Source organism: Pelophylax lessonae, assembly GCF_965119305.1.
Source record: "Pelophylax lessonae genome assembly, chromosome: 3".
Lineage (NCBI taxonomy): Eukaryota > Metazoa > Chordata > Amphibia > Anura > Ranidae > Pelophylax > Pelophylax lessonae.
Genome location: NC_138770.1, coordinates 307673805 through 307698007, shown reverse-complemented (window position 1 = coordinate 307698007; position 24203 = coordinate 307673805). Strand labels below are relative to the sequence as shown.

At 43.8% G+C, this 24203-nt stretch overlaps 1 protein-coding gene across 1 annotated transcript in view; it reads left to right on the top strand.

Annotated features, from left to right (window-relative positions):
- Nucleotides 1-24203, top strand: part of LOC309550515 (titin-like) — a gene marked incomplete at its 5' end in the record, with an annotated part of 297613 nt that overhangs the window by 88177 nt on the left and 185233 nt on the right. Inside the window, 2 exons of the mRNA XM_082250877.1 lie at nt 2557-2811; nt 18629-18886. Coding sequence (XP_082107003.1) covers nt 2557-2811; nt 18629-18886 — 513 coding nt within the window. The remainder of the gene's footprint in view (nt 1-2556; nt 2812-18628; nt 18887-24203) is intronic.

Sequence of the window (24203 nt, the reverse complement as noted above, 5' to 3'; positions counted from 1 at the left end):
TGTATCCAATATAATGCAACACATGTAAATAACTAACTCCTGTTGCGGTAGTTTCTAAATTTATCAGTCATGAACTTATCTACATTGAAGGTAGCACCAAAAAGACCTCTAAAAATTCTGATATATTCTTTGTACTAGAGCTTCAGAGACAAAAGTGTGCTAGAGTTTTTTGTCTGTACTACACTCATGTAAAGTACACATACAGATACAGAATAGAACAAGCTACATCCACAAATACTTATTCAAAGGCATACATGAGTATATACAGTATACCTAAAACACAAGTATGTAAATTTAGGTGACAAGTGAATATCAGGTTTTATAATTGAGGATTGATGTGGCACACCCAAAGAGTTGCTAAATATTTATTTTATTTATTTCAGGTACTTATATAGCGCTGTCAATTTACGCAGCGCTTTACATATACATTGTACATTCACATCAGTCCCTGCCCTCAAGGAGCTTACAATCTAAGGTCCCTAACTCACATACATAAACAGTAGGGACAATTTTTTTTATACAGGATCCAATTAACCTACCAGCATGTCTTTGGAGTGTGGGAGGAAATCCACGCAGGCAAAGGGAGAACATACAAACTCCAGGCAGGTAGTGTTGTGGTTGGGATTTGAACCAGCGATCCTCTTGCTGCTGGGTGAAAGTGCTAACCACTACACCACTGTGCTGCCCAAGCCTGATTTGCTTTTTATGCCCTTTAGAATTGAGGCATATTTTTTATTTTCCATATCTCTTTTATTATATTTTTCCACAAAACAAATAATATACATAGACAAAGAAAAAGAACAAAGGCAAAATACAAACAAACAATATTGCAGTAAGCTTATCAATCATAACATTATACCTTCAAAACAAAGAAAAAAAAAGGAGGGGGAGGGGAAGGGAGAAAAAGGAAGGAAGGGAGAAAAAGAAAAGAGAGAAGAAGAGAAGAAACAAGAATGGGGAGACCTTCCTTCCAGGCTAGTTTAGTCCCCAATCAAAAGGTTTCCATATTTTGGAAAAAAAAAGAATTGAGGCATTTTTTATACTTTTATATTTTCGTATTTATTTCTTTAGCTAGATAGACTTTCTTATATGGGGTCAGAATAGACTTTAAGTGTTAAGACAAACTTTTGTTTTACATTTTGGATAGGATAGGAAGGGGTTTGGCCCTCTGCCAAGTTTTTATTGCTCACGTCCCTGTTTTTTTTTTTTTCTTGACATTTGTCAATAAAACAGAAAGTGATGGGAAATCCAATATTTTAGAGTTATGAAAATAGGAGGTGAGGGGGTAAATGTTGTGGTAACAGCTGTAATGGAAATTTCCTTTATTTTTTGGTGATTTCCTCTTATTTCCTGTTGCATCTCCATAGCAGAACACAGGAAAAAATAAACAGGTAGAGTTTTACCCTTCCCTAATTTGGCAAAAGAAAAAAAAAAAGTTTTGTTATACATACACTTCAAGTCAAGGCATGCCCATATTTGTTTATAACCAAAAACATTATTTACCTGACCCATAAACATTTTTGACTATGTCTGCCTAATATTTGCATATGTTCATCACCACATAATACTTTTAAGAAAACTGTTCACTCATTTTTGGTATGACATTTTTACATGCATACACAAAGATAAACTCAAAACAAATATGTCCAATATTAGGGTGTATAATTGTTCATGCTGTCATTTTTTTTTTAAATGTATTCTTTATTAAGAAAAAAAACTAGCATAAGGTTCAGGAATTTGCAAAGGGAGGGGGGGCTATAAGACTCCCTGGTGAACAGGGACGTTGGTGTTGGTAATTACATCAGGGGCAAGGGCTAACTTGCTGATTCAAACTCCACTTATAGGAGGAACATCATTTTTGGGTGGATTGACTCTTTAACCAATGGTTGCTGATAGGACACAGGGTTTTTCCCCGCTGAAATTTAAAGCTGAATTCTAGGAAAACTAAAAGTCCTCCCTTACATTGAGCCTACCCATGCACTGCAAGAGTTTTCTGCTCATTTATATCTAGGGGGACCAGGTACAGGTTTATTACCACTTCCACAGGCTCCTCTACACTGCTAGACCAGTCCTTGCAATCTCCTCTCTCATTCACTTCAATGGTCTAAGGTCCCCTGACATCATTAAAACTAATGCAGTGTGAGGACACTGTGGGACAGTCTAAAGTTGGTTCGTAGGGGAGCGCAGTCTGCCAGGGGACTGGAGGATCAGGTAAGTAAAAGTGCATTTACATGTCATAAAGAGAAAAGAGCAGTTAACCCTTGTAGAGTACAAAGAAGGACTTTTTAATTTTTATGGTGTTGGGCTTTAATTATTGTAAATACGTTTTTATTTCTCCTGCCCCTGTCCAATTTATTTGTGTCAAGTATTGCTGGAGTTCAGTTTTATTACAATTACAAAGTAGAGACAAAAAGCTTTGTGATATACTTTATATTTATACTGAGTATTAGTATATTTTAATAATAATTTTGTTTTTAACAACTTGATGTTTACACATGTCTAGGTATATAAATGTACAAAAGTCATCCTTTTTTTTTTTTTTTAATGTAATTGCAGTACCCGGCGTAGTTGGGAATTTGCAGGTTTCCAATGTGTCTACTAACTCCATAGATCTAAGCTGGCTCGCTCCATATGGAAATCACAGTTACTATGTGATTGAGGTAACGGGAGATGTATCCATCAGCAACATAACAACTGATCAGACATTCACTGTCCAAGGCCTGATGCCTGGAAACAAATATACAGTCACTGTCAGGGCTGTTACTGGCCAAAATGTTCAAGGAAATGCTTCCCAAACCACAGTTACTACTAGTGAGTATACTAATCATCATGTATTATGTTATGTAGCACACAAAGCTCATAATATCTGTTCACAAATACTTTTTTGACCATGCTGACAAAATGAAAACCTAAAGACTGAATTATTAAATATTGCACACTTTTAAAGAGTTTGTCAGTGTAAGAAGCTTATTAGGCACATCTGTGAACTACATGAACATATCCCTGTATTTTATCCCTTTACAAGATGCTGCTTAAAAAAAACGTTAATCTGCCAGTAAGGACAACCCTGCCAGGCGAGATTACAAAACTCCACCTCTCACTACCCCCCTTTGTACATGTCCTTGAATTATTTCCTATATAGCCTGCTTTTGGGGGAAGAGGGGTCATGAGAAATGGCCATCCCTAAACAGCATATTGTGATAAATCTTTAATTAAATATGAAAACCAGAATCTTCTCTAAGTGAAATAGTGGGATTGATAATAAATTTGGCTATGCCCACCCCAAGACAGGGCCTCTCTGAACTGAGGGGATTCCCTTCCTGGGAAATTAATCAATAATCTAAACAAAGTAATTGGGAGCAGGGGAACCACTGCATCCAGCATATAACATTAACCATGAGTATATAGACGCACAGCAGTATTGAAATAATGCAGGCTTTATATAAGAAAAGATGAATACACAGCACATCTATACAATGTACAAACAAGTATTATCAGTAAAGGGGCCAATAAGAGTCCTGATGTAATTGTGCACATATAACCAGGTATATATAGTTATTAATATAACTCCAGATGTATGCTGCAGCAAAGTCCAGTTGCAGGGGCTCCAGAGGATGATCATAATGCAGCATCTCTTCTGGCATCAGTGACCTGAAGACAAAATCAGCAATGATGGGAAAATCGTCTAACTGGTGTCCAACCAGCCTGGAATGCAGCTTCCCTTATTTAGAAACTATTGTGTGGCACTGGAACTCAGTCAGCCCATCTACTCTGCGTATTAATCTCTAGTAGTTTCTAATCTGTTATACAAGTAGACATCTAGCTACCAGAAGTGCCCATCAAATGCCTAAGCTGGCTATAGCCTATGCTGGTTATTGAGCCCTGGGTTATACTAGCTTAGAATTCTAGACCAGAAGGGACAGAATTAGCTAAAATAGCAATAGTTGCATATAAACTCTATTGCAAATAACGGGTTCACATACTAATATACTGGAAGGAGAGCTCTACACACATACAGTAGCACAAACCTGGCTACTTGCCACTGTGCATGTGACCTAGAAGCTATGAGCAACAATAGTAACTAGTAAACATAGGAGCACTATCCTAGTATTCTGTCCTGGGTTCAGCAACCATGGACAGGGCATGTATCTCAGGCTTTTTTCTCTCTTTCTCCACTTCCTTCTTGAGTTTCCAGGCCAGCCTCCCTGAGACAGGAAGTGCTGATACATATTTACAACTGTTATTATATATATATTGGTGACATTAGCAGCATAGCCACTTTCACGCAGTAGAGGGCAGCAGATCTTTACAACTAGTTCAACACTGCCGCTGCAATGACTCCTAACAGCCTGCCCACAGGTTTTTAAATACAATAGACAATTTTTAATACTGACCATTTGATACATGAGGTTTGTAGTTTTTTGTCTCTTTTTATGTCAACAACTTGCTGACCGGGCCATAGCCGAATGACGGCTACAGCGTGGTCGGCTTATTCCTGGAGGGCATACAGTGACGTGCTCCCAGAATCGTGCTCCTGCGTGCCCCCTGGGGTGCGCACACAGAGCTGTCCATGCTCCCCAGGTCCCGGGGACCCGGAGCATCACGGATCGTGGTAAAGGGCCAATGACAGCGGCCCTTTACCACGTGATCGCTCCGTCCAATGACGGCACATGTCCGGTTCATTTCTCTCCTCTCCTCGCACACTGTACACAATGATTGGTACAGTGTGCGAGGAGAGGAGAGAAACTGCAGCTGCACTCCTCCTCTACCTCCTCCATACCTCAACTGTGCCTCATCCATGCCACATCCATGCCTCATTCCTGCCTCATCCATGCCACATCCATGCCTCATTCATGCCTCATCTGTGCCACATCCATGCCTCATCCATGCCCTTCCATGCCACATCTGTACCCACCCATGCCACCTCAGTGCTCATCCATGCCACATCCATGCTCATCCATGCCACATCAGTGCTCATACATGCCACACCAGTGCTTATCCATGCCACATCCGCGCCATGTCAGTGGTAATCCATGCCACATTCATGCCACGTCAGTGCTTATGAATGCCACATCCATGCCATGTCAGTGCTCATCCATGCCACATCAATGCCACATCTGTGCCACATCAGTGCTCATCCTAGCCACATCCATACCACGTCAGTGCTCATCCGTGCCACATCCATGCCATGTCAGTGCTCATCCGTGCCACATCCATGTCACATTAGTGCTTATCTGTGCCACATCCATGCCATGTCAGTGCTCATCCGTGCCATATCCATGTCACATTAGTGCTCATCTGTGCCACATCCATGCCATGTCAGTGCTCATCCGTGCCATATGCAGGCCACGTGAGTGCTCATCCGTGCCACATCCATGCCACGTCAGTGTTCATTCATGCCACATCCATGCCACGTCAGTGCTCATCTGTGCCACATCAGTACTCATCCTTGCCACATAAATGCTCATCCGTGCCACATCCATGCCACATCAGTGCTCATCCGTGCCACATCAGTGCCACTACAGTGCTTATCAGTGCCCTACAGTGCCTCACAAAATTGTAATGAGTAGTCAGGAAATGACGGTGCTCCCTGCATGTTGGGCCTCTGTATGGGGCTAGGCTGTGTAAAAATGTCACACATGTGGTATCGCTATACTCAGGAGGAGTAGCAGAATGTATTTTTATATTTTGGGGTGTTGTTTTTGCTATGTACATGCTATGTGTTAGAAATATCTTATAAATTGACAACTTTGTGTAAAAAAATGTTTCCAAAAACCTGTGGAAAAAAATGACATGTTCAAAAGACTCATTATTAGGGTTGAGCGAACACCTAGGTGTCCGTGTTCGACGGGTTCGGCCGAACTTTAAAAAAAAGTCCGGGTCCGTGTCCCGGACTTTTACCGAACTTTTCCCGGACACCGAACCCCATTGAAGTCAATGGGGACCCGAACTTTAAGGCACTAAAATGGCTCTAAAACACCAAAGGAAAGGGCTAGAGTGCTGCAAATGGCAGCAAAACGTAATTAAGAGCATGGCAAGTGCTCTGCAAACAAATGTGGATAGGGAAATAACTTAAAACAACAAAAAAAAAACAGAAAAATAAAACAATGTTCTTCTTCATCTCTGAAGGACGAGGCCCATATGGAGTAGGAGGGAGGTTGAGGTGGTGGTGGATGTGGCGGTGACATAGGCGTGCGCACAGGGTGTGCTGGGTGTGCCTGGGCACACCCTAATCACCTAGGGCACATAGCATTGCCAGTGAGGAGATGGGAAAGATCTCCCTGGGACCTGCTCTGCTCTATTTCTCCTTGCCTACAGGTACATGGCCCCGATACATTACTCTCCCTGCTGGCAAACACATGCATGTGTATTTCAACTTTGGGATGCACACCTTAATGCAATAGGCTGCGCACACCTATGGGCGGTGTAGGTGGAAGCGGCGGTGGAGGAGGACCAGGGCCGGATTAACAGCATCATGGGCTTGGTGCTGAGGATTTTGAAGGGCCTTAAGGGCCGTGCCTTGCCATGCACCCAGAGGAGGAAGGGTGCAGCCATGCATGCCTAATTCAACATGGGATGCTGTCTCTGAAGCCCATAAACACATCCATGCATCGCCAACTGTCCCTCCTTGTCCGGCCTTCACGCTGTGTGGGGAGGTTCTGAGGGTGCTGCCTGGGGAAGCGAGCATAGAAGCCAGACTTCTGTGTTTACAAGTGACAGAAGAGCGGTAACAGTGAATATGGCCAACCCGGGGCCTATATAAAAGGTAGGGGCCTGGAGCTGCAGCTCCAATAGCCCCTACATTAATCTGGCCCTGAGGAGGAGGACGAGGTAGCCAACACTGCTTCTTTTCAAAAATTTTAAATGAGGGTACACCCCAAAAGAGTGAGAAAGAGCAAAAATGGAACAATGGGTGGGTAAGGTCGGTATCCATTGCTATTCTGCATAAGGTACGGAAAAGTCCCGTGGGATCCATGCCTGGTTCATTTTAATGAACGTGAGCTTGTCCACATTGTCTCTGGACAGGCGGCTGCGCTTGTCTGTTATAACGCCCCCAGCCGTGCTAAATACCCGTTCAGATAATACACTGGCTGCAGGGCACGCCAGCACCTCCAAGGCGTAAAGGGCAAGCTCAGGCCATGTGCCCAATTTGGAGACCCAGAAGTTGAAGGGGGCAGACCCGTCATTCACTACATGTAGGCGTGTGCACACATACTGCTCCACCATGTTGGTAAAATGCTGCCTCCTGCTAAGACGTTCCATCTGAGCTGCTGGTGCTGCTGTTTGTTGTGGCGTGCTGACAAAGCTTTTCCACATTTCGGCCATGCTAACCCTGCCTTCTGAGGTGCTGGCGGTGCCCTGGTTGCGTTGGCGACCTCCTCCTCCTCCTCCTCTGCCTTGTGCTTCCACTGTGGCCCCGCTGTCAGATGGGAATGCCAGCAGCATGGCGTCTACCAGCGTGCGCTTGTACTCGCGCATCTTGCGATCGCGCTCCAGTGAGTGAATTAAGGACGGTACGTTGTCCTTGTAACGGGGATCCAGCAGCGTGGCCACCCAGTAATCAGCACAAGTTAGAATGTGGGCAACTCGGCGGTCGTTGTGGAGACACTGCAGCATGTAATCGCTCATGTGTGCCAGGCTGCCCAGAGGCGACGAAAGGCTGTTCTCTGTGGGAGGTGTATCGTCCGTGTCCTCTGTATCCCTCCAGCCACGCACCAGTGATGGCCATGAGCTGGCCTGGGTGCCACCCTGCTGTGAACATGGTTCCATCTCCTCCTCCAGCTCCTCCTCCTCCTCATCCTCCTCATCCTCCAGAACTGTGCCCCTGCTGGACAATTGCGTCCCTGGCGTTTGCGTGTGCAGGAACCCACCCTCGGAGCCCCTTGCGAATGACTGCCCTGAAAGCCTTGGAAATGTTACCTCTTCATCCTCCTCCTCCTCCTCATCCTGTGCCACATCCTCTTCCATCATCGCCCGAATTGTTTTTTCAAGGAGGCATAGAAGTGGGATAGTTAAGCTGAGAACGGCGTCATTGCCACTGGCCATGTTGGTGGAGTACTCAAAACAGCGCAACAAGGCACACAGGTCTCGCATGGAGGCCCAGTTATTGGTGGTGAAGTGGTGCTGTTCCGCAGAGCGACTCACGCGTGCGTGCTGCAGCTGAAACTCCACTATGGCCTGCTGCTGCTCGCACAGTCTTTCCAGCATGTGCAAGGTGGAGTTCCACCTTGTGGGCACGTCACATATGAGGCGGTGAGCGGGAAGGCCGAAGTTACGCTGCAGCGCTGCCAGGCGAGCAGCAGCAGGGTGAGAATGCCGAAAGTGCGCACAAACGGCCCGCACTTTCTGCAGCAGCTCTGACATATCGGGGTAGTTTTTAAGGAACCTCTGCACCACCAAATTCAGCACATGCGCCAGGCAAGGGATGTGCGTCAAACCGGCTAGGCCCAGAGCTGCTATGAGATTTCGCCCGTTATCACACACCACCAGGCCGGGCTTGAGGCTCGCTGGCAGCAACCACTCATTTGTCTGCTGTTCCATGCTCCTCCACAACTCCTGCGCGGTGTGTGGTTTGTCCCCCAAACAGGCAAGTTGTAAAACTGCCTGCTGTCGTTTACCCCTGGCCGTGCTGAAGTTGGTGGTGAAGGTGTTACGCTGTCCGGATGAGGAGGCGGTAGAGGATGAGGAAGCGGAGTAGGAGGAGTTACGAACAGGAGGCAAACTGAAGCGCCCTGCAATCCTCGGTGGTGGAAGGACATGCGCCAAATTGCTATCCGCCTCAGGCCCATCCGCCACTGCATTTACCCAGTGTGCCGTTAGGGAGATATAACGCCCCTGACCGTGCTTACTGGTCCACGTATCCGTAGTTAGGTGGACCTTGGCACAGATGGCGTTGCGCAGTGCACACCTGATATTTTCCCCCACTTGGTTGTGCAGGGAAGGGATGGCTTGCCTGGAAAAGTAGTGGCGGCTGGGCACGACGTACTGTGGGACAGCCACCGACATAAGGTTTTTAAAACTGTGCGTCTCCACCAGACGGAATGACAGCATTTCAAAGGCCAATAATTTTGAAATGCTGGCATTCAGGGCCAGGGATCGCGGGTGGGTAGGGGGGTACTTCCTCTTCCTCTCAAGTGTTTGGGAGATGGAAAGCTGAACGCTTCCACGGGACATTGTGGAGATGGTTGTTGGTGACCCAGGTGGTGGTGTTGCTGACAGATCGTCTGTTTGCGGGGTGGCAGGTGCCGGTATCACTACAGATGTGGCTGGAGCGGCCGAGACTGCAGCAGAAGAGGAAGCAGGATGAGCCAGAGACGTTTCTTGGTTTTGAAGGTGTGTACTCCACTGCAGCTCGTGCTTTGCACTTCGATGCCTGATCATGCAGGTTGTGCTCAGGTTGAGAAGGTTCATGCCTCGCTTCAAGCTCTGATTGCACAGGGTGCAAACCACTCGTGTCCTGTCATCAGCACATTTTCTAAAGAACTTCCACGCTAGAGAACTCCTTTGAGCTGACTTTGGTGCGCTCGTTCCCTTGCTGCGTTGGGCAGTAGCGGGCGTAGTGTCTAGGGCACGGCCGCTCCGCTTCTGCACCCTGCTCCCTCTTCTGCTGTGCTGGTGGCTCTGTGCGACCACCGCCTCTTCCTCCAAACTACTCAGGTCACCTGCATGACGTTCATTCCATGTGGGGTCGAGGACCTCATCGTCCTCCACATCATCTTCCACCCAGTCTTCACCCCTGCCCTCCTTGTCGGTCTCCACAATGCTGAACGCCGCAGCAGTTGGCACCTGCGTTTCGTCATCATCGGAGACGTGCTGCGATGATCCTTGCATGTACTCATCTTGAGAAATAAGTGGTTGGGCATCGCTGCACTCAATCTCTTCCACTTCTGGGGCAGGGCTAGGTGGATGGCCCTGGGAAACCCTGCTGACAGAGTCCTCAAAAAGAATAAGAGACTGCTGTATGGCTTGGGGCTCAGACTGCTGGCCTGATTTGCAAGGGGGTGAGGTGAAAGACGGTTGGACATTGGCTGCAGGTGCCAACTCTGACCTTTCTGCAGTAGACTGGGTGGGAGACAATGTGAAGGAACTGGAGGCACTGTCAGCAGCAAACCAATCTACTATCGCCTCAACTTGTTCTGGCCTCATCACTTCTAGGGGCGTTTGATGCCCTACCAAATACTGATGCAGGTTCTGTCGCCTACTCACACTTGAGGAAGGTGTTTCACTTGTGCGTGTAGCTGGCACAGATCGACCATGTCCTCTCCTTGCAACAGGAGCTCTACCAGCAGCACCACGACCCAGGCCACGGCCCTTATTTGACGGTCTCCTCATATTTCTGTAATTTAAGATCTTGCCCTAGAAAGGTTTTTATTGAATAGCGGAATAGAAAATATGATCCAAAAAAAGTGTATGTATATCACACGTACACAACCACACTAGGCCCCAATTACTATTGTTTGTACCCCTAAAAGGCTAGATGAGGAGTAGGGGGAGTATGGAACAGGCAGCACCCTCAAACCTTCAGAAGTATGAGATGAACCCCAACAACTTGGAAAGGTGGATCTCTCTCACACGTACCGACACAGACTATCCCGCAATTCAATTGATCCTCAAAGGTTTTTATTGAATAGCGGAATAGGAAATATGATCAAAAAAAGTGTATGTATCTCGCACGTACACAACCACACTAGGCCCCAATTACTATTGTTTGTACCCCTAAAAGGCTAGATGAGGAGTAGGGGGGGTATGGAACAGGCAGCACCCTCAAACCTTCAGAAGTATGAGATGAACCCCAACAACTTGGAAAGGTGGATCTCTCTCACACGTACCGACACAGACTATCCCGCAATTCAATTGATCCTCAAAGGTTTTTATTGAATAGCGGAATAGGAAATATGATCAAAAAAAGTGTATGTATCTCGCACGTACACAACCACACTAGGCCCCAATTACTATTGTTTGTACCCCTAAAAGGCTAGGAGTAGGGGGAGTATGGAACAGGCAGCACCCTCAAACCTTCAGAAGTATGAGATGAACCCCAACAACTTGGAAAGGTGGATCTCTCTCACACGTACCAACACAGACTATCCCCCAATTTAACTGATCCCCAAAGGTTTTTGATTAAATAGCGGAATAGAAAATATGATCCCAAAAAAGTGTATGTATATCACACGTACACAACCACACTAGGCCCCAATTACTATTGTTTGTACCCCTAAAAGGCTAGGAGTAGGGGGAGTATGGAACAGGCAGCACCCTCAAACCTTCAGAAGTATGAGATGAACCCCAACAACTTGGAAAGGTGGATCTCTCTCACACGTACCAACACAGACTATCCCCCAATTTAACTGATCCCCAAAGGTTTTTGATTAAATAGCGGAATAGAAAATATGATCCCAAAAAAGTGTATGTATATCACACGTACACAACCACACTAGGCCCCAATTACTATTGTTTGTACCCCTAAAAGGCTAGGAGTAGGGGGAGTATGGAACAGGCAGCACCCTCAAACCTTCAGAAGTATGAGATGAACCCCAACAACTTGGAAAGGTGGATCTCTCTCACACGTACCAACACAGACTATCCCCCAATTTAACTGATCCCCAAAGGTTTTTGATTAAATAGCGGAATAGAAAATATGATCCCAAAAAAGTGTATGTATATCACACGTACACAACCACACTAGGCCCCAATTACTATTGTTTGTACCCCTAAAAGGCTAGGAGTAGGGGGAGTATGGAACAGGCAGCACCCTCAAACCTTCAGAAGTATGAGATGAACCCCAACAACTTGGAAAGGTGGATCTCTCTCACACGTACCAACACAGACTATCCCCCAATTTAACTGATCCCCAAAGGTTTTTGATTAAATAGCGGAATAGAAAATATGATCCCAAAAAAGTGTATGTATATCACACGTACACAACCACACTAGGCCCCAATTACTATTGTTTGTACCCCTAAAAGGCTAGGAGTAGGGGGAGTATGGAACAGGCAGCACCCTCAAACCTTCAGAAGTATGAGATGAACCCCAACAACTTGGAAAGGTGGATCTCTCTCACACGTACCAACACAGACTATCCCCCAATTTAACTGATCCCCAAAGGTTTTTGATTAAATAGCGGAATAGAAAATATGATCCCAAAAAAGTGTATGTATATCACACGTACACAACCACACTAGGCCCCAATTACTATTGTTTGTACCCCTAAAAGGCTAGGAGTAGGGGGAGTATGGAACAGGCAGCACCCTCAAACCTTCAGAAGTATGAGATGAACCCCAACAACTTGGAAAGGTGGATCTCTCTCACACGTACCAACACAGACTATCCCCCAATTTAACTGATCCCCAAAGGTTTTTGATTAAATAGCGGAATAGAAAATATGATCCCAAAAAAGTGTATGTATATCACACGTACACAACCACACTAGGCCCCAATTACTATTGTTTGTACCCCTAAAAGGCTAGGAGTAGGGGGAGTATGGAACAGGCAGCACCCTCAAACCTTCAGAAGTATGAGATGAACCCCAACAACTTGGAAAGGTGGATCTCTCTCACACGTACCAACACAGACTATCCCCCAATTTAACTGATCCCCAAAGGTTTTTGATTAAATAGCGGAATAGAAAATATGATCCCAAAAAAGTGTATGTATATCACACGTACACAACCACACTAGGCCCCAATTACTATTGTTTGTACCCCTAAAAGGCTAGGAGTAGGGGGAGTATGGAACAGGCAGCACCCTCAAACCTTCAGAAGTATGAGATGAACCCCAACAACTTGGAAAGGTGGATCTCTCTCACACGTACCAACACAGACTATCCCCCAATTTAACTGATCCCCAAAGGTTTTTGATTAAATAGCGGAATAGAAAATATGATCCCAAAAAAGTGTATGTATATCACACGTACACAACCACACTAGGCCCCAATTACTATTGTTTGTACCCCTAAAAGGCTAGGAGTAGGGGGAGTATGGAACAGGCAGCACCCTCAAACCTTCAGAAGTATGAGATGAACCCCAACAACTTGGAAAGGTGGATCTCTCTCACACGTACCAACACAGACTATCCCCCAATTTAACTGATCCCCAAAGGTTTTTGATTAAATAGCGGAATAGAAAATATGATCCCAAAAAAGTGTATGTATATCACACGTACACAACCACACTAGGCCCCAATTACTATTGTTTGTACCCCTAAAAGGCTAGGAGTAGGGGGGGTATGGAACAGGCAGCACCCTCAAACCTTCAGAAGTATGAGATGAACCCCAACAACTTGGAAAGGTGGATCTCTCTCACACGTACCAACACAGACTATCCCCCAATTTAACTGATCCCCAAAGGTTTTTGATTAAATAGCGGAATAGAAAATATGATCCCAAAAAAGTGTATGTATATCACACGTACACAACCACACTAGGCCCCAATTACTATTGTTTGTACCCCTAAAAGGCTAGGAGTAGGGGGAGTATGGAACAGGCAGCACCCTCAAACCTTCAGAAGTATGAGATGAACCCCAACAACTTGGAAAGGTGGATCTCTCTCACACGTACCAACACAGACTATCCCCCAATTTAACTGATCCCCAAAGGTTTTTGATTAAATAGCGGAATAGAAAATATGATCCCAAAAAAGTGTATGTATATCACACGTACACAACCACACTAGGCCCCAATTACTATTGTTTGTACCCCTAAAAGGCTAGGAGTAGGGGGAGTATGGAACAGGCAGCACCCTCAAACCTTCAGAAGTATGAGATGAACCCCAACAACTTGGAAAGGTGGATCTCTCTCACACGTACCAACACAGACTATCCCCCAATTTAACTGATCCCCAAAGGTTTTTGATTAAATAGCGGAATAGAAAATATGATCCCAAAAAAGTGTATGTATATCACACGTACACAACCACACTAGGCCCCAATTACTATTGTTTGTACCCCTAAAAGGCTAGGAGTAGGGGGAGTATGGAACAGGCAGCACCCTCAAACCTTCAGAAGTATGAGATGAACCCCAACAACTTGGAAAGGTGGATCTCTCTCACACGTACCAACACAGACTATCCCCCAATTTAACTGATCCCCAAAGGTTTTTGATTAAATAGCGGAATAGAAAATATGATCCCAAAAAAGTGTATGTATATCACACGTACACAACCACACTAGGCCCCAATTACTATTGTTTGTACCCCTAAAAGGCTAGGAGTAGGGGGAGTATGGAACAGGCAGCACCCTCAAACCTTCAGAAGTATGAGATGAACCCCAACAACTTGGAAAGGTGGATCTCTCTCACACGTACCAACACAGACTATCCCCCAATTTAACTGATCCCCAAAGGTTTTTGATTAAATAGCGGAATAGAAAATATGATCCCAAAAAAGTGTATGTATATCACACGTACACAACCACACTAGGCCCCAATTACTATTGTTTGTACCCCTAAAAGGCTAGGAGTAGGGGGAGTATGGAACAGGCAGCACCCTCAAACCTTCAGAAGTATGAGATGAACCCCAACAACTTGGAAAGGTGGATCTCTCTCACACGTACCAACACAGACTATCCCCCAATTTAACTGATCCCCAAAGGTTTTTGATTAAATAGCGGAATAGAAAATATGATCCCAAAAAAGTGTATGTATATCACACGTACACAACCACACTAGGCCCCAATTACTATTGTTTGTACCCCTAAAAGGCTAGGAGTAGGGGGAGTATGGAACAGGCAGCACCCTCAAACCTTCAGAAGTATGAGATGAACCCCAACAACTTGGAAAGGTGGATCTCTCTCACACGTACCAACACAGACTATCCCCCAATTTAACTGATCCCCAAAGGTTTTTGATTAAATAGCGGAATAGAAAATATGATCCCAAAAAAGTGTATGTATATCACACGTACACAACCACACTAGGCCCCAATTACTATTGTTTGTACCCCTAAAAGGCTAGGAGTAGGGGGAGTATGGAACAGGCAGCACCCTCAAACCTTCAGAAGTATGAGATGAACCCCAACAACTTGGAAAGGTGGATCTCTCTCACACGTACCAACACAGACTATCCCCCAATTTAACTGATCCCCAAAGGTTTTTGATTAAATAGCGGAATAGAAAATATGATCCCAAAAAAGTGTATGTATATCACACGTACACAACCACACTAGGCCCCAATTACTATTGTTTGTACCCCTAAAAGGCTAGATGAGGAGTAGGGGGAGTATGGAACAGGCAGCACCCTCAAACCTTCAGAAGTATGAGATTGTGTTCACTGTACCCCACAAAGATTGAGTTCACTGCACCCCACAATGATTGTGTTCACTGCACCCCACAAAGATTGTGTTCACTGCACCTCACAAAGATTGTGTTCACTGTACCCCCCAAAGATTGTGTTCACTGCACCCCACAAAGATTCTGTTCACTGTACCCCACAAAGATTGTGTTCACTGCACCCCAAAAAGATTGTGTTCACTGCACCCCAAAAAGGATGTTGTTCACTGCACCCCAAAAAGGATGTTGTTCACTCCACCCCAAAAAGATTGTGTTCACTGCACCCCACAAAGATTGTGTTCACTGCACCCCAAAAAGATTGTGTTCACTGCACCCCAAAAATGATTTTGTTCACTGCACCCCAAAAAGGATTTTGTTCACTGCACCCCAAAAAGGATTTTGTTCACTGCACCCCAAAAAGGATGTTGTTCACTCCACCCCAAAAAGATTGTGTTCACTGCACCCCAAAAAGATTGTGTTCACTGCACCCCACAAAGGATTTTGTTCACTGCACCCCAAAAAGATTGTGTTCACTGCACCCCAAAAAGGATGTTGTTCACTGCACCCCAAAAAGGATTTTGTTCACTGCACCCCAAAAAGATTGTGTTCACTGCACCCCACAAAGGATTTTGTTCACTGCACCCCACAAAGATTGTGTTCACTGCACACCAAAAAGGATTGTGTTCACTGCACCCCAAAAAGATTTTGTTCACTGCACCCCAAAAAGATTGTGTTCACTGCAGCCCAAAAAGATTGTGTTCACTGCAGCCCAAAAAGATTGTGTTCACTGCAGCCCAAAAAGATTGTGTTCACTGCAGCCCAAAAAGATTGTGTTCACTGCAGCTCACACACAGAAAAATGGATGTGGATCACTGACACCTGCCTATCTCCAATCCCACACCACACAGCAATATCGATTGTAGTTTGTAGAACACAGTTTCCCTAAAATTCAGCAGACTCTGTCCCTAACAGGATTGAGAAGAGATCGTAGATCAGGATTGAGTGCAGACCCCACCCCCCACACAGCAATATCGATTGTAGTTTGTAGAAGACACTGACCCTATAATTCAGCAGACTCTATCCCTAAAATGCCTACAACTCGCCCTGCCTAAACACTCCGACCTGTCCCTCAATTCTATCCGGACACAAATGGTTTTTTCCTGCCTATCTTTCCCTAATCAGCAGCCAGCACGTTGATGTGTGCTCTGTCCCTGAATCTAAGCAGCATAATGACGCCGCTGCGGCTGCCTCGAACTTATAAAGACTTGGTCACATGCTTCAGACGGCCAATCACAGCTACTGAGACATTTGCAGGCATGGCTGGGATGGCTTAAGGCACACCAGTTAAACGATTGTTGATTGGCTGTTGAAAGCCCGCCATGAAAAGAGCGCCAAAGCATGCAAAACCCGGAAATAAAACGACCGAACACGGATTTTTACCCGAACATACAGTAAAGTGTCCGTGTCCGTGTTCGGGTACAAAAAATCCAATTATTCGGTACGAACACGAATAATACAGTCCGTGTTCGCTCAACACTACTCATTATGCATCCTAGATTATGTGTTGGGGTGTTTGCTTTCCAAAATGGGGTCTTTTGTGGGCGTTTCCATTGTCCTAGTGCTCCAGGACCTTCAAAAGTGTGATAGGTTGTCAGGAAATTATGTATGTAATTTTTGCTCCTAGAACACCTGGAGGTGCTACTTGGATGTTGGGCTTCCGTATGTGGTCAGGCTGTGGAAAAGTCCCACACATGTCATATCGCCATACTTAGGAGGAGTAGCAGAATGTATTTTGGGGTGTAGTTGCAAGTAAGCCAATAAAGTGTGTGAGAAATAACTTGGTAATATGACCATTTTGTGAAAAAAAATCTTAATTTTGCAAAGAATTGTGGAAAAAAAACTTCAAAAAACCCACAATGCCTCTTACTAAATACCTTGGAATATATACACAACGTTCGACCTGCGCCAGTGAAAGAGTCAAGTACATTCGATCTTATAAAAAAAGTTTCAACTGTGGCTGTAGGTAGTCTTTTTAGGAGGTATGCAGGATAGTTCAATCCCTGGGGTTAGTGGAGATGGATGGTGGAGGTAGCTGCAGGCTTCATACAGAGCTAGAGGGACTCTGCAACAGACAAAAAGGGGTAGGAGAAGAAAAGCAGTGCCACCTCAGTGTAGATTAAAAGGTTATTTATTACATAAAAACAACGTATTAACTCACACAGAGGAAATAGTTCAAATGGTGATGGTTCATCTGCAACACTGCAGGGGATGTTAGGGAAGTACACTGTGGCGGCCGTGGTCCTGGCTCTGCCTGTGGAGTCCGACACTTCCTGTGTTTCTGGCAGCGTTCAGTATCCAGGCTTACATCCAATAGTGGCAGGGGGTGCTCGCGTTCCAGCATCGCCTGAGGAAGGAGCATGCATGTTCCGAACGCGAGCACCCCCTGCCACTATTGGATGTAAGCCTGGATACTGAACGCTGCCAGAAACACAGAAAGTGTCCGACTCCACCGGCACAGCCAGGACCACGGCCGCCACAGTGTACTTCCCTAACATCCCTGCAGTGTTGCAGATGAACCATCACCATTTGCAGATCAACTATTTCCTCTGTGTGAGTTACTACGTTGTTTTTATGTAATAAATAACCTTTTAATCTACACTGAGGTGGCACTGCTTTTCTTCTCCTACCCCTAAATACCTTGGAATGTCTACTTTCCAAAAAGGGGCCATTTTGGGGGTATTTGTAATTTACTGGCTTGTTAGGGTCTCAAGAAATGAGATAGGCTGTCAGTACATCAGGTGCGATCTATTTTCAATGAATGGCACCATAGCATGTAGACTCTATAACCTTCACAAAGACCAAAAAATGTATAATTATTGGGGTTATTTTTACTAAAGATATGTAGCAGTATACATTTTGGCCAAAGTTTATCAAGAAAAATGACTAAATTTGCAAAATTTTAAAACCAAAAACTTTCGGTCTTTTTTCATTTATAGTGCCAAAAATAAAAAACCCAATTATGATTAAATACCACCAAAAGAAACCTCTGTTTGTGTGGGTAAAAAAGGACGAGAATTTCATATGGGTAGTGTTGCATGACTGAGTAATTTTCATTAAAAATGTGAGAGCACTGAAAGCTGAAAATTGGTCTGGTTAGGAAGGGGGTTTAAGTGCCCAGTGGGTAAGTGGTTAAAGATAAAAAAATGACAGGAGATAAAGCTTGCAGTGAACTCAAAAGATTTTCACAATTATGGCATGTATAACTGTGTGAGTTTGCAGTATCATTCATGGTAGCAGCCAAGAAAAGAAAGTTAGAAGTAATTAGTAAGCCTTAAAATTCATAGCTGATTTTTTTCTTTTCTTTCAGAACCGGAAGTTGTGAAAAACCTGACAATACTCAGCATCTCTGACACATTTGTATCTCTGAGCTGGTTGCCTCCAGATGGAAACATAAGTTCCTATGTAATCAAAATCCAACAAAATGACACCTACACTGCAAATACAACACTGAATTACTTTACAGTTCAAGATCTGACACCTGGGATATACTACACATTCCTGGTTTATGCTCTGGCTGATTTCAACACTATGTCAGGAAACATCTCAGTGATATCTAATTATACAAGTAAGTATCTGCCATGTAGCAACAGCAAAAAATGTATTTACCCAGTCCAATGGTACTTCAAATTATGTTTTCAGAAAAAGCTAGTACTTTCCTAGCGAATAGAGAAATCTACTGAAAAAAGACCACCTTGTATTCTAGAAATTTTCTTTGCACACTAGAAGTACTCAAAACATGAACAAGAATGTGGGAATTTTAGAGTGCAATAAGGTTCACACTCATACTGTATATAAAAATATAACACAAACATATTATAAATAGTGATTACAAATAACATGTATACATTAACCACTTCAGCTCCGGAAGGTTTTACCCCCTTAATGACCAGGCCATTTTTTCCCCCACAAATATAGCTTTCTTTTGGTGGTATTTAATCACCTCTGCGATTTTTATTTTTTGCGCTACAAATAAAAAAAGACCGACAGTTTTGAAAAAAAATATATATATATATATTTTACTTCTGCTATAAAACCTACCCAATAAAAAAATCAAAAATCAAATTTCTTTATTAGTTTAGTCCAATTTATATTCTGCTACATATTTTTGGTAAAAAAAATCCGAAAAGCGTATATTGATTGGTTTTTGCAAGAGTTATAGCGTCTACAAGCTATGGGATAGATTTATGGACTTTTCTTTTATTGTTTTATTAGTGATGGTGGCGATCAGGGATTTTTAGCAGGACTGCGGCAATTCTGACAGTGATGCTTTTTGGGACCAGTGACCCCAATACAGTGATTAGTGCTAAATAATATGCACTTTTACTGTATAAATGACACTGACAGGGAAGGGGTTAACATCAGGGGCGAACAAAGGGTTAAGTGTACTCCTAGGGAGTGCTTTCTAACTGTAGGGGGACTGGACTTACTGCAGAAAGAGAGAGTTCCTAGTAGGAACACAAGATCTCTCTCTTCTTGTCTTACAGAACGGTGGTCTGCCTTGTTTACATAGGCAGACCGCCATTCTGTCATTCTCTTGAGCGATTTGCTCCCGCTGTGTCTGATCACAGCGGTAGAGCAGCTCTGGGCAAACGCGCCCCCTAGAGCATTTCTACAAAACCGCGTACAGGTACATCATTTTGCACTTAAGGGCCGCCCTGCCGCAGTAAATGTACGTGGGGCAGTCTTCAAGTGGTTAAAAAGCACTAGCTGCAGCACATTTACAAAATATAATTCTATATAACTGTATGTCCCCATGTGCAGGTATCCTCATATGACCACAGTTCCCATGCTTAGCCAGGTATTCAAACATTTCTAATATGATGTTCTCTCTTTTAGGCCCCTTTCATATGGGCAGACTATTCAGGTCCACTGATCGGTTTTTCAGGCAGACCCGATCAGATGCTCCATTCTCCTCCATGTGTCAGTTTACACCTACCGACATTCAAGCCAATTCAATCTGCTAAAAACAGACGGATGGGGATTCCCCATCTGTCTAGTGGATCGGATTGGATGGCAGTTGGGTGTAAACGAACAGATGGCCCATTTTCATCCGACCACCCATAGAGGACAGCGGCTTGTGTCTCTGTTCACTCTGCATAGGGAAAGTGGACAGGGACTATCCATCCACCAGCTCAGTGGGGATCAGCGGACATATTCCCTATTGAGCAGGGAATCCACTCTATGTGGTAGAGGCCTTAGCCATATTTTAGAATGGGAAATAGAACACCTCAAGCATTGAAAAAGACAAAGAAATTATAGACTGCGCTCATAAATTAGTGAATACACATATAACAGCTGATCAAATTAATCAATGTGTAGTTGTGATTCTCCTTGCCAAAGAAATGCCAAAGAACAGCCAAAAATTAACAAAAGTGAAATATTTGTGAAAGGATGGGTATAATCCAGTCCATATGTGATAGAAGACCACTTCTCCTTCTCCTTTAAGCTGTGGTCAGCCACTCGTGCTTTTTAATAAATATAGCCTCCACCAGAATCCTCCATCAGAGTCCTTGTGCACACTCTGCTTACCAGATGGATTTGACCCCCATTACAGGTAGTCAAACCAGGCAACAAATACAGAGAGATCGATTCCCCTTAAGATTCCCCTCAGCAGGTCCACATATAAGCCAGCAATCAGAAGAATTAATTTGCGGATCGGAGAGAGACAAAAAACTTCTCATGGTATAGTTTGTCGATATTGAGTTTTATTAAAACATATGTAGACTTACAGTAAAAATATCCTCATTCAGCCGGCTGGCTGGGCTGAAAGATGGTTTCACACTCCTTTCACAAATATTTCACTTTTGTTAATTTTTGGTTGTTCTTTGGCATTTTAAAGGAGAATCACAACTACACATTGATTAATTTGATCACTTATTATATGTGTATTCACTAATTTATGAGCGCGGTCTATAATTTCTTTGTTTACATATTGAGCTGTTTGCTTTTTTGATGTGCTGCTCATCTATTTTTTTTATTTATTCATTATCTTTACACTTATTAATTTATTAATTTATAAGCTAGGGCATTATTCATATGAATTAATCACTTCACAAAATGTTTACAATTACTATCCTGTGCGCAGTTGCATTAGTGATTAGCACTAATTTCTTATTGCATTGAAAAAGACAGACTAAGATATTGGTACTAATCACAACTATATGCATATATAGTTATGATTACTATGTATGGTATATACAGTATCTCACAAAAGTGAGTACACCCCTCACATTTTTGTAAATATTTTATTATATCTTTTCATGTGACAACACTGAAGAAATTACACTTTGCTACAATGTAAAGTAGTCAGTGTACAGCTTGTATAACAGTGTAAATTTGCTGTCCCCTCTAAATAACTCAACACACAGCAATTCATGTCTAAGCCGCTGGCAACAAAAGTGAGTACACCCCTAAGTGAAAATTCACTAAGTGAAAATTCCAAATTACGCCCCAAAGTGTCAATATTTTGTGTAGCCACCATTATTTTCCAGCACTGCCTTAACCCTCTTGGGCATGGAGTTCAGTATGTCACAGTACATGTTGGCATTCATGGTTCCCTTAATGAACTGTAGCTCCCCAATGAAGGCAGCACTCATGCAGCCCCAGACCATGACACTCCCAACACCATGCTTGACTGTATGCAAGACACACTTGTCTTTGTACTCCTCACCTGGTTGCTGCCACACACGCTTGACACCATCTGAACCAAGTAAGTTTATCTTGATCTCATCCTTAGTCTTTGGTCGACCATGGTGAGGCCTGTTCTGAGTGGAACCTGTCCTGTTAAACCGCTGTATGGTCTTGGCCACCGTGCTGCAGGTCAGTTTCAGGGTCTTGGCAATCTTCTTATAGCCTGGGTCATCTTAATGTAGTTCAACAATTCTTTTTTTCAGATCCTCAGAGAGTTCTTTGCCATGAGGCACCATGCTGAACTTCCAGTAACCAATATGAGAGAGTGAGAGCGATAACACCAAATTCAACACACATGCTTCCCATTCACACCTGAGACCTTGTAACACTAACGAGTCACATGACACCGGGGAACGGAAAATGGCTAAATGGGCCCAATTGGGACATTTTCACTTAGGGGTGTACTCACTTTTGTTGCCAGTGGTTTAGACATTAATGGCTGTGTGTTGAGTTATTTTGAGGGGACAGTAAATTTACACTGTTATACAAGCTGTACTCTCACTACTTTACATTGTAGCAACGTGTCATTTGTTTAGTGTTGTCACATGAAAAGATATAATAACATTTTTACAAAAATGTGAGGGGTGTACTCACTTTTGTGAGATACTATAGATGTCTGAATGTCTGAAAGTGAGTGAGTTTTCAAGGATTGTCTAAAGGTAAGCAGGATAGGAGCCGACCAGACATACTGGAGCATGGAATTCTAGAGGATGGGAGAAGTCCTGGAGACGAGCATGGGATGGGGTAACAGGGGAGCTAGAGAGTGGGAGGTCCTGGGAGGAGCAGAGAGGATGATTTGGGTAATGTCTGCACATGAGGTTGGTGATATAGCTGGGGGCGATGTTATGGATGGCCTTGTATGTTGTGGTTAGTATTTAGAATTTTATACATTGGGGTAAGGGAAGCCCATGAAGAGATTGGCAGAGAGGTGCAGCAGTCACGGATCGGTTAGTAAGGTGTATTAGTCTAGCAGCAGCATTCATAATTGACTGAAGGGGACATGGCCTGTGTAAAGGTAGGCCAGTGAGGAGGGAGTTGCAGTAGTCAAGGCTGGAAAAAACCAAGGAGTGAATATGTTGTTTTGTGGTTTCATTAGTTAGTAAGGGGTGAATTCTGGAAATGTTGCGGAGAATAACCACTTGCCGACCGCCTGCTGCAGTTTTACTGCGGCAGGTTGGCTCGATTGCGCGGAACGACATAGCCCTATGTCAGTCACACGTGTGGTGCTGGGGGGTGAGCGTGCGGCAGTGGGTATATCCACAGGACCCGCGGCCCCGATTTCCACCAGACACCCGCGAACGCTTCCCGCTGAGAGAGAAGGATGGTCAGCTGACCGTTCTTCTCTCTGAAATGATCACAGAGAGCCTGTGATCCTTCTATATAGGATCACAGGTCTATGTAGTCATTTCACAAGCCAATCCCCCTTACAGTTAGTAAACACTCCCCTAGGCTCACACTTAATCCCTTCCTTGCCAATGTCATTACTACAGTAACAGTGCATATTTTTAGCACTGATTACTGTAGTAATGTCACTGATTCCCCCAAAAGTGTCAAAAATGTCAGTTAGGGGTCCGATCTGTCCGTCACAATGTCACAGTCCAGCTAAAAATCGCAGATCGCCGCCATTACTAGTAAAAAAATAAATAAATAAAAATGACATAAATCTTTCCCCTAGTTTGTAGACGCAATAACTTTTGGGCAAACCAATCAAAACTCGCTTAGTGTGATTTTTTTTAACCAAAAATATGTAGCAGAATACAAATTGGTCTAAAAGGATGAAAAATTTGGATTTTTTAAATGTATTTTTTTGGGAATTTTATATAGCAGAATGTGAAAAATATAGTTTTTTTTTTCAGAATTGTCGCTCTTTTTTTGTTTATAGTGCAAAAATTAAAAATCAGATACCACCAAAAAAAAGGTCTATTTGTGGGAAAAAAGGACATCAATTTTATTTCGGTACAGTGTCGCATGAATTTTCCTTTAAAGTAATGCAGCCTGGCACATGTGTAGGGACAAGTAAAAACAAAATTGCACTAGGTCGGTGCGCCCCTCTTTTTCTTTTTTGTCTTTTCTACATGTGTAGGGACCAATGGTTGTGCCGTTGATCTCAATGGTGAAGTGTTGGAGAGGGGATCGGGGAATGAGGAAATATTACAGTTTTAGAAAGATTGAGTTTAAGGAAGTGGTGTGAC